The sequence below is a fragment of the Mirounga angustirostris genome, unplaced genomic scaffold (assembly GCF_029215605.1).
Source record: "Mirounga angustirostris isolate CCGP_5_RB_7025 unplaced genomic scaffold, mMirAng1.0.hap1 SCAF_1, whole genome shotgun sequence".
NCBI lineage: Eukaryota > Metazoa > Chordata > Mammalia > Carnivora > Phocidae > Mirounga > Mirounga angustirostris.
This window is the reverse complement of record NW_026991709.1, coordinates 196,994,545-197,005,645: the sequence shown is the minus strand read 5'-3', so window position 1 is coordinate 197,005,645 and position 11,101 is coordinate 196,994,545. Positions and strand designations below refer to the sequence as shown.

General features: G+C 58.5%; 1 protein-coding gene across 3 annotated transcripts; it reads right to left on the bottom strand.

Annotated features, from left to right (window-relative positions):
• Positions 1-2,545: 2,545 nt before the first annotated feature.
• CUNH3orf18 (chromosome unknown C3orf18 homolog) lies at positions 2,546-10,394 on the bottom strand. Of its 3 annotated transcripts, none has more exons than XM_064595593.1 (5): positions 9,978-10,394; positions 8,118-8,505; positions 6,046-6,071; positions 5,350-5,458; positions 2,546-4,139 (listed from the first exon to the last, which is right to left on the bottom strand). In XM_064595593.1, exons 1-5 carry the CDS (start codon positions 10,019-10,021, stop codon positions 4,059-4,061), a joined length of 648 nt encoding a protein of 215 aa, XP_064451663.1. In that variant the 5' UTR covers positions 10,022-10,394; the 3' UTR covers positions 2,546-4,058. The 3 variants fall into 3 exon arrangements, with proteins under 3 accessions (XP_064451663.1, XP_045718238.1, XP_045718239.1); XM_045862282.3 differs by having other exon boundaries at positions 5,350-5,497; positions 9,978-10,383; XM_045862283.3 differs by having other exon boundaries at positions 5,350-5,497; positions 10,085-10,383.
• Between the last annotated feature and the right edge of the window lie 707 nt (positions 10,395-11,101).

Sequence of the window (11,101 nt, the reverse complement as noted above, 5' to 3'; positions counted from 1 at the left end):
GAAAAGGAATCCCCTTCCCAGACAGGTCTCAGCCCCATCTACCCCTCTGTTCCTCACCCAGACACTCTCCTGGCCTGAGTGAGCCTCTAGATACCAGGGTTTCCACTGTGTGGAGGAGACTAGCCCTACTCCTTGCCCCTCCCCCTGCACGCTTGCTGACCTTCCTCTGGCTCCTGCAGGTGTGTGGAGGTGGTCTCCCCCAGGGAGAACACACACCTGCCCTGAGCGTCCATGTGCAGAATCCAAACAACCAGGGTGACAAGTGGGGGTGGGGACCACTGCCAAGGGGCTTTGAGGTGGGGGCGAGAGAGGAGCTGAGGGCAGCCCCAGGCGCAGGTGAGATGGCATCCCAGCCTCACCCCTCTCGGCCTCACCTGAAGGTCTCCATGCTCTCCCCTTCCCGTTCTCCCTGCACCTTCTGCTTACATACTTCTTGTTCATTTCTCAGCATCGCTGGCCTTTCAAGAGCCATAGATGGCCCTGCACACCCAGAGATAGCCCTGCCCACAGCTGTCCCCTGTCCTGAGCCCGCAGAAGCCAGCAGGATGGGGATGCCAGACCAGCAGCTCCTGCGATTCCTTCGGATACCCTCAGCCAAGACCCTCCACACTGAGGACTGCTGAGGGGTGATGCCGGACAGGATGGGCTGGGGTCACCTGCCCTTGGCCTTTGACTGCCCCTCAGGCACACCTGGACCTTGTCCCTGTCTTCTTTTGCATAAAGACATAGCTATAAAGACATAGACATGCAATGCGTGTATATATACACATCACACATGCACACATTCATCCTTCTCTCCTATTTGCATCTCAAATGGAGATGCAGATACCAACCAATGGAGCTGGTTCACTGACAGGACCAGAGTGCTGGACTCAGTAGTGTTTCTGGAAGGAATCCACCACAAGGTCAGACTGCTCTACTGGAGTTTCTGGGCTCGCCTCCACGAGAACTTTCCTTTACATTCTGCAGGTGTCCCTGGCGTCTGCCTGCCGCCAGGCAACGGAATTACTGTATCTGCTTTGGCTGGAAGTTGACACTTCACTTCATTAAACAAGATGGCTTCCTCTGAAGGCACCCATCCACGTCCATCCTGACAGCACCCACTGCAAGCTGCTGTAGCTTCTGCCCCGAAGCCCTGGTTGCTATTCATGAATAGGGGTTTTGCTGATGGATGTGTGTGTATCCCGAAGGAGCATTTCCCAAGGGCCTCCGTTAGCAGCCAATTTCAGGAGCAGTAAGCATGGGCAGGTGACAGTCTCACTCTGTCTGCCTGGCTGAGGGCAGTGAGGGGCGTTCTGGTCAGCCTGCCAGGCCCACGGTCACAAGGACGTGTCAACTGGATCCTTTCACCCCGATATCTATTGATGCAATATCTGTGGAAGACCTGGGGACTGGCGGGGAGTTCGGTTCTCCTCCAGGCCTGGGAAAGAGAGCTAGCAAGCAGAAGGTGGGGAGGAGGGAAGAGGAGGTATCTGTGAGGGGACAGGGATGAGGCAGTGGCCCTGTCACCCACAGAAGGTTGCCCTGTCCACCACCTAGCCATGTCCACCTGTGGGAAAGGGGCATGAGGCAGGCAGCCCGAGAGAATGGGGATGGGGTCCTCCTGGAGCCTCCACCCTGGCCCTAGTCCCTAGGCGCTAGCCTTACTCTGCAGGCCCCATTTTTTTAGGGTCCCTCAGACATTGGGTCTTCTGTAGCTTCCACATTCTTAGATTGAGGAGTTACCCAATAGGATGGGGGAATAGAGCCCACCCACCCCTTCTCCTCTCACCCCATGGTCTTTAGGAATCCTTCTGTTAGTCTGCTGGGGGAGGGAGACCCCTCTGCAAGACCAAGCAGACTGTCAGCCCAGCAGTCTGACCCCGATGTGGGCCTTTACTGAAGGCCCTGTCCCACAACCCCCGCTTCCAGCCCAGCCCTCCACCATGGGACTGGGATGCTCACTCCATCTTTGTTTCCTATACTGGCCCGAAGCCTCAGCCCTTTAGGGGAGGATCTGCATGTCACTTAGAGTCCTGGTTTGTGGGATTTCCTGTGCTATAAATTGGGCAACCCTGAGAGAACCAGGACAGTTGTTCACCTCAAATCCTTCTGAACCACCCTGTAGGTGGTTTCCACACAAATAACCTTAGTGCTTCCCACCTCCACCTATCCCCTGCACCCTTGTGCTCCGGGAAAGACCACATTATTTTGTTCCCTTTTCTTCCACACCCAGCTCCTATGGATCCTGAGGCACCCCACCTCCCCCCTGGACCTTGGGGCTCAAGCCCTCTCCTTCCTCAGGCCCCACAAGGTCCTGTCCACTTGGCTTTTCCACCCTGGGTGATGGCAGGCATTGTGACCCCATTCCACAGTTGAGACACGAGGCCCCAGAGCAGCCTGAACTCAGGGCCCGGGGCATTTCATCAGATAGATCAAGGAAAACCAGCTGGGCTGCCAGCTCATTGCTGGGATCCAAGTGACTGTTCCCAGGCCCCCCACAGCCCCTAACCCATCCTGTCCCTCCTGAGGTTTCACACCCCAAGTGTCACAGGTTCACACTCTCTTCGTGTAAACATCTTAATTACATCTTTAATGCTCTCACATGGAGGTGCCAAGTTCCATTACAGCATCTGTGCGTCCCAAATCACCCACAGCCCTCCAGTTGGTTCAAGTGCTAACGTATTTATAGCATCGAGAGGAGGGAATACATCCCAAATCTTCCCCACACGGGTCTCCTAGGCCCTCCCCTCCTGACACGTGGTATTTGCCCGACAGAAGGTATGTGCTATCGCCCCCATGTCCCCTTCCAACCAGCAGAGGACAGCGACAGCGGGGAGGCTGGGCACGGGGGCGGGGGGCTTGCTTCTCTGCATGCTCGTGTGTGCATGCACGCCCAGAGGAGAAGGCTGCCCAGCTCTTGGGGTCTGGCTTGGTCCCATGCCTTGTTCAGATGCCCCAGGCTGGTGGAAGATTTCCCGAGGGGTGTTGGGTGGGTGGACAATGGGTGGGTGGGTTGTGCTATCAAAAGCTAGGTCTGTTTCCCAAGGGGCCATCCCCACACCCGTTTCAGGCAAAGTCACAATGTCCCTGGATAGCCCACAGCTTGGGACCACTGCCCTTAGACTGGCAGCCTCTCCTACAACCCTAGATCCCCAATATACACCAGGACAGGGAACTGTTTTCAGAAGCCAGTTACCTGGCTTGTAGAGCCCAGTGAAGAGATGTGGTGGGCAGCAGGACCTTCACCTTGGCTTCCCTCTCCTTTCAGCCCCCGAACACTGAAGGCAGAGAGAGTGGCCTATCCTGGTGCCCCTGCACACGTCAAGGGGTGGGGTGGACTTGGGAGGGTGGAGCCCATGCAGAGGGTCTCCATCCTACTCTGTGCCGGGACAGGGACATATGCCTGCACGCGAACACAGTCATGCACCTGCCTGGGGCCCTCCACACTATTCCCCCACCTCCTTCCCCTTTCCCAGCCAGTAGCTGGCTGCCAGGGAGGGTGGCTGGGAGGCCTCGTGGACCCTCCAAAATACAGATGGGCCCTGGGTAGGAGCAGCCCTCTTCCTGGCATCCTTGCCCACCAGGCAGTTCTAGTCTATCCCTGGGCTTCTCCCAGGGTGCCACCACATCCTGTCCCCAAGACCTGGTTGATTGCCCCTCCCTACTCCAGAGGAGGCTGCAGATTCCAAAGACAGGTCTCTCCCTGACAAAGGGGAACCCCTCCCTACTCTCCTCCCCTGCCCCCTCCCATCCCATGTCTCCCCCCACTTCCTCCACATTAGAGGAGCAGACCGTGATGTGACGGGTCTGGGCAGGACACAAGGAAGCCAGCAGTGGCTCTCAACTTTCCTGATATGAAGGATACCCTCTAGCAGGGCCCTCAGATCAGGAGACCTCAGTAGCCAGATGTCTAGCCTGGCCAGGGCCCTCTCTTAGAGCCTGGAGAGTCAGCAGGTGGGTCCTTGGAACAGCTGGGCCTCAGCAAGGCAGGTCTTGAGAGTGGGTCTTAACAATCAAGCTCAAGGGGCACGATGGCAGATGTCTTCATCAGAGGTCCAGGCCGGTCCTCGGGCCACTCACGCATGGATGGCATTGGCTACGTCAGTGAACACCAGCCGGCTGGGCCTCTGCAGTGGGCCCTGAGAGGGGAGCGTGGTCTGCAGAGAGACAGTCAAGGGCATCAGGGACCTCGACCAAGGCCACGTACTCTCTGGCCCAGTCACTTCCACCCTTGCTTCCTGGTTTGCCTGTTTGCGCTTGGCACCCGCTATGCCTTCTGCTTGGACTGCCCCCCTTGCAAGTTCAGCCTGGAACTACCATCTGGCTCTGATGACTCCTCCCCGCCCCCAGCCATCACCAGCTTGCCAGCACGCGCTTACCCTGTGCGCCTAGAGGCTGCATGAACGATGCAGGCACTCCTCTCTCCCAGCAGAAGGGGGCTCGCCTCTGCACCCCCCAGCCCTAGCACTGGGGCTGGACCAAGGGAAGCGCCCAGGAAACAACTGTCAAATTGTCAGTCGTCCCATGGGCTGGGTGGACCAAGGTTTTCAGCCTGATTTCCCAAATACCCCAAGTGGGGAATGTGTCCTGGTCAGTTGCCACAGAGCTGGTGGCACTCTCCCAGTGTGGACTCTTCCGGAGTCCGGTCTCCTAATTCTGCCTCTGGGAGGGCCAGATGCCCCCAGCAACCTGTGGGGCCAAGGCAAGGAGAAATGCAAAGGGGTTTCATGGGTCAGGAAGAGACCAGGTCTCCTCATGGTGCTCTGGCCCTTGGGGATTTGGGGGGCTGGTGGCAACCAGCCAGCGGCTCTGGCCCGGTGACCACACAGGCACCCAACCCTTTGGATGTAAGAGGCAAGTTTGGCTAGCGTCACCATCCGCCCAGGGTCTGTCAGTTACTAGGACCCATTAGTCTACTCAGAGGTGCCACTCTTCCAGAATCTGACCCCCACCACAACCCGCTCAGGAAACATGGGCCCTCAGGGGGGCAAAGGCACCAGGCTCTTAGCCCCCAACAATCTCTCCCATCAGCCCTCTCCTGCTTTCCTAGCCAAGCCATGGGGGCACACAGGGCAAGAATTAGAATTTTCACTTGCAGATGAGAAAGCAGGGGCTCAGAGAGGCCAAGGGGACTGCCAAGATCACGAGGCTAGCAGGGGCAAAGCCCGGCTGGATCCCAGGGCTGCCCTGGCCTTGTGCAGTCAGTTTGTGGGTGGCCATGGAGAAATTCTACCAGTTTCTAAACCTATGTACCTGAGAGCTGCCACCCAACCACATGGCGGGTGCTGGAAAGCTGCATGAGAAAGGAGGGAGGGTGGGGGTGGTAGAGTCCTGAGCAGGCTGCTGGGGGAGCCCGTTAGTGCCCACCTTGCCCTGCGCGGCCTGCACAGAGGCGGCAGCCTGCATGGAGGCGGCGTCGCGCCCATGTTCCAGCAGCTCCTGCTCCAGCTCATCTTGCTCCTCTGTAGGGTCGAAGCTGTACATGGGCATGAGCTGGTGGCGGAGTTTCTCCAGCCTGCGGGTGGGGGCAGAGGCTGCTGGGGGCACAGCAGACCCTTCCCCTCCCGCAAGCCCTCCAGGCCCTGCTCGCTGAGCACCTGAGTCCTAGCACACAGCTATGCTGGGGGCCGGGGGGGGGGGGGGGCTCAGATTTCCCCCGGGATTAAATGAAAGACATTTTTTGTACTTATATACCACCTCCCCCTTCAGATGGATAGTTACCCACTCCCGGGACCAGATGGGGCCATGGCCCACACAGGCATCATCTGTGGGGTCCATGGGGACTGCCTAGGCCAGGCCCTTGTGTGATCCACAGCCTCTGGGGGCCGGGCAGGGGCGGGGAGTCAGTGACCTGGAGCTTGGGGCAGTGGGGCAAAAGTGGTTCAGCACTCCCCGAGGGCAAGCCGCCAACCCCAGCCTTCAGTGGGCAGAAGAGGAACCGGCTCTCTGACAACGGAGAGGGGCCCCGACGGTGGTGGGACTCTCTTTTCCCACCCATGGCCCCTGGAGTCCAGCCCAACACTGCCAACAGGCTGCAGTTTTGGGTGGCAACTGGGGAGTTACCTTTTCTTCTTCCTAATGTACAAAACCTGCAAGAGAAGGAGCAGTGTCAGATGGCTGGGCAAGGAGTCCCTGATTAACCAGCAGTTCCTTGGGACAAGGGACAAGCTGAGGCCGATGAACAGGAGAACTGTGGATCCCCAAGACCTCTGGGATTCCCTCCCAGGGACACACACATCCTGCATTTGTTCCCCCTTTTGATGTGTATCAGATGCTGACGGTGCCCGGGCTACGAAGTGGGGAGCAGGCCTGCGTTGTCTCCACCAATACAGACTGCAGCTTCAGCCACTCAGCACCTGCCTTGGACTCTTCAAGGGGGAGGGGAAGATTTCAGCGCCCCCCTTCCTCTCAACACCCCCCAGGCCCAGAGCCTTGTATGGGAAAAAAGAACAGGGGACAGGTAGTGGCCAGACTCTGCAGGGCAGTGCTCGAGGCAAGATCCTGGGCTGGGCTTCTGGGGTTTCCATGGGAGGCTGATAGCCTTCAGTGGACGGGGGCTGGGGAGGAGAGCCCGAGTGCCCGGACAGCAGTCCAGACTAAATGGCAGAACCCACATGCTGGAGGAAGGTAGGAAGGCCCCTGGGTCCTAACCTCCATTGTACAGACGTGAAGATAAAGGCTTAGGCAGCCTGAGGAAACATGCAAGACCCACGTGCTCTGGGCTGGAGCAGGACATCCGTGTACAAAGCACTGAGAGATGGGGGAAGAAGGGGCTGACCCCTCTCTGGTTTGGGCAAGAAGGCCCTCTACCCTGGCCCTCTGAACGTTCCTCCAGAATGAAGCATCATGGAGTCCTCCCAAGTTCCTGGGACATAATCTCTGGCCTAGAGTTGCAAGGCAGGTTCCAGACCCCACTTTTTCCCTGAGGTAAGGCTGTTTGGGTTTGCTTCGCTGCCACATGGATGGCATGGGGAAACACTGGCGCTCCGCCTCGCCCCTGCCCCAGGAGGCTGCTCGCTCTGTGGGCTGCATCCTGGCCCTGCTCGCTGGCCAGCACTTGTTCTCTGGCGGCGATCCGGAGCCTACAGGGCCCATATGGCGACCTTGGTTGGACAGCAGCTCCAGCCAGGTCACGGATGGACCATCCACAGCTCTATTTGCCAGAACAACGCAGTCCTGAGCCTAAGGCTGGCCATCAGAGCCTGTGAGGGGCAGTGGCCAGGATGCCACCATTGTCAGGCCCCCTGGGGGACCTCAGGTGCACCTCCCCCCTTCCTTGTCTGAGCCAGCACCATCTCCAGCAGTCCCTCAGTGACATTTTGAGTGTCCGTGTAGCAGATTAGGGGGAGGGCCCATATCTGCAGGGACAGATACCAGATCTGGAAACGTCATATCCCCTATCAAGGAACACCTTCAGTCTTCACCCCAGCTCACCTCCGTTCAGAGGTCTGCCCAAGTTTGCCCCTTCTTGTGGTACTGGGGCCAGGCCTCCACTTTGGGGTCTCAGCTCTAATGTTGCCTCCTCAGTTTGTCCCTGACCACCTAGCCTAGGAAGTCCTCCTGCCCAATTCCCCAACTCAGTCCCTCCGGGCTTCCTTTGGCATCATTGGCTTTATCGGTCTCCTGTTCCCCGTAAGAACCGCCGGGCAGGCCTTAGTCTCCTTAGTCCCTGGGCACCTGAAGGCTCGGTCCAGGGCAGGGGCTTAGGAAATACCTGGCAAGTGAACGAAGGCCGCCAGCAGCCTGCCATACCCGGAGCAGCCTGCCTGCACTGTGGCCTGTGATCTATTCCTATCGTCTTCTAGCCTCTACTCCTACTCACCCTTCCCCGCACTTGCCTCACTGTCCTGCCTGCTGTGCCCAGAAACTCCTGTCTGCCTCCAAACTTTCGCCCATCAGGACCCTCCACCTGGAACGCCCTCCTGCCCAACTCCTCTGTGGCCCTCATGGCCCAGCTCAAGATGCCATGTATCCTTAGAACCCTCTCTGGTTCTTCCGGTTGGAGGCAGCCCCTCTGGTCTCCAGTGGACACATCCCTGGAGAAGGGGAAGACTGTGCTATCATTAACAGACAATTGTCTTCTGATTAGAGTGCCCCCCCCCCCAACTGATCAGCCCCAGCCTACCAGCTCTTACCATGGCCACAGCCAGGCCAATCACCGTGATGATCCCAAAGGACAGAAGCATTGTGCCCACACCAGCTGTGCTACCAGTCACATCAGGGATTCTGGTGTCATTAAAGTTGGTGGCTTCTGTGCTGAGGGTGGTGGTCTCAGAGGCTGGCCCCTCTGTGGCAGGCTCCAGGTCGGGCTCAGAGGTGGGTGGGCGGCTGCTGAGCCAGCCCCTGGCAGGCAGGATCCTGGAGTCCATGCCAATGCTGAAAGGGCCCTGGCTGAGAGACTGCCTGTGGTCAGTCGACCTGCCAACTCGCTCCTGACATGGGTAGTATCCCAGCCTGTGGCCCCTGCTATACTTCCAGGTTGCCACCTCCGAGGAGAAAGGGAGCTCCCCGGCCCCGTGGGTGCTGGAAGAGAAAGAAGGAAAAACATGAGGCTTAGGACAGGACTCAGTGGTGAGATCAAGTACCCCTGAGTTCTGAAGGTCCTGGGGAAATAAAAGTTTGAGGGCAAGGGCAAGTTCAGGGGTCATTAGGATGTGCTTTACTTAAGTACAGTTCCCGTGTAGATTTAAGAAGGTGAAAATGCCCCTTCTTTGAGGGTATGATAACATAGTGATCATACTTGGAAGATATGAAAGGTAGTGGGGAGCTTTGAAAGAAAAAGTTTCTCCCCTACATAATATCCACCCTTCCACCCCCCTACTCCCCACATTTCCCACCCCCTCACTCCCTGCCCCCCATATCCCTCACCTCCTGCTTGGGGAGAAAAAAAAAAACACGGCAGTGTTTTCCTTTCCTGGAGGGAAACACCTGCCCAAGAGTCAGATGACCCTAGGCATGTCACTCCACCTCTCTGGGTCTCAGTTCCTCTGAGTCTAAGATCAAGATTAAAAACAAACAGACAAACAATACCCCACCTCCCTCACAGCCTCACAGGGTTATAAGGTCATTGAAATGTCAGAATAAACTGGTCCCTAGGAAAGACTTAGCTCAGCGTAACCCTTACACACAGTAAGCACCCAGTATATTGACTTTCCCCCCTTGGCCAACACACTTGGGAAAGGGGGAGCCACAGGAGCCCCTTGACCTAGCCCGCTGTGTGATCCAGGCTATGTTTGCAGGGGATGGGGGCCGAGGAGTGGATGACAGGTGCGGAGAGACCAGAAGACAGGAAGGGGAGAGAGCCTAAAGTCGGGTCCCCTGGCAGGGCTTTTCTGCAGGCTTTTAGGGTCACTGGACCCCCATAGGGGAGCTAGGGGCTGCCAGGGACAAGGAAAAACAAGGTGAGCAGGGAGCATGGAGCTCCCATTCTGAGGTGCTTCTCTTCTCCCCCCCTCCTCTCTTGGGAACAGAGAGTAAGAGGTGCGGAGACCGGGGTGTGGCTTACCTCTTCCCAGGCCAGAGGCTCTGGGTAGGGCAAGGTGGGAAGGGGTCGCTGCAGAAGGGTGGGCCTAGGGAGGGGGGGTACACAGCTCATGGCTGCACACATACATCCCTGTGCTAGCTCATGGGTGTATGTGGGGTGCCGTCCTGTGCAGGTGCATGGGTGTGCGGGGGGTGTGTACACACTTATGATGGCTCCTCAGGAAGGGGCAAGGTTGGCAAAGGGATATGGGGGCTCATCCCTCTCTGCCCTCTCTCTCTCCAGCTAGGCTGAACGCGTCAGCAATTCCAGGTTCTTTCTTGGCTCTGCCTCTGACCCCGGACATGACCTTGGGCCAGACCCTTAACTCTTGCTCTGGGCTCTGTTTACTCCTCGGTCCAAAACAGAGAAAAGGCCCCGCTCATCACTGTCTGGTACTGCCCGAGGGTCCAAAGGGCAAGAGAAGGAAACGGCTGAGATGGGTTAGCACCGCGACCTCCGAGAACCCGCATACCGTTCTCTACCAGGTTCCTCAGTCCTCCCTGCTCCAATCCCCATCCCCGCCTCTGCGACTCGGTGATTCCTCCATTCTTGCACAGAAGCTGCGACCTCAGCACTTACTTAATCCTCTCTGGGGCGCCGAGCTCAGCCGGAGAGGCTAGGGGTGGTGGCGATCGGCAGACGGCCAGGGCGGGGGGCAGCGGGTCCGAGCCCAGGTCCGCCCTCCCAGTGCGCCCGGAGCCGCGGGCTGAGCCCGCTACAGCGCACCGCCCGCAGCCGCGAGAGCCGGCTCAGCCAGCCGGGGCCGGGACAGGCAGGGCCTGGACCCACCGCGGGGGTGGGGCCGAGGCGAGTAGCCCCGCGGTCCCCCACGCTCCAGCGCCTCGCCTCCCTGCCGGCTCCTCGCCCCCGGCTCCCGATTGGCTGTCAGGCCCACAGCCTGCCTGGCACTGGCCCGCTCGCCTGTCGCTGGATCTGGCTCCGCCCCCAGCAGGAGCCGGACACAGGGTCTCGGTTCGTGGAGACTACCCCTCATTACCCGTGGTCTACGCCGAAGTCGGGTACAGGTCCGTGGGTGGCCAAGCCCTTCCTGCACCAGAACTCGGGCGGAGTTCCACCTCCGCCGAGATAGATTGGTGCTCCCCAAACGGAGGCGGACGCTGGAGGCTCCCGGAGAGCATTGGACTGGGAGTCCTTGGACCTGCGTTAACTGTGGCTCGCCCCTTTACTGCTTTGTGACCTAGAGCGAGATGTTTCCCTTCCCTGGAGCTCGGCTTCCTGCTCAGATGGGCTCTACTGAGAGGATTCTTGGTGAACTACATCCAACCTGGGCTAGAAATGGGGTAGCTCAGTCCAGAGAAGTTGGGAGCTGTTGGTATTATTATTGGAGAGGTATTATTATTGGGCAGTCTGACACAGGCAGCAAGGCTACATATACACCTCATAATAGCCTCCATCTACGGCGCGATCATCTCAGGGGAGGGGCCTTCAGATACCTTGTAATCCTTGGGTTCTCAAAGGAACTTACGGGGATCACCCCGAGAAGCTTTTGTTACAAATGCAGATCCCCGAGTCTCCCCCACCCGCCCCGCCCCCGCCCCCCCCTCCCCCGGTCTGGGACCGAGTCCGGGGAAACTG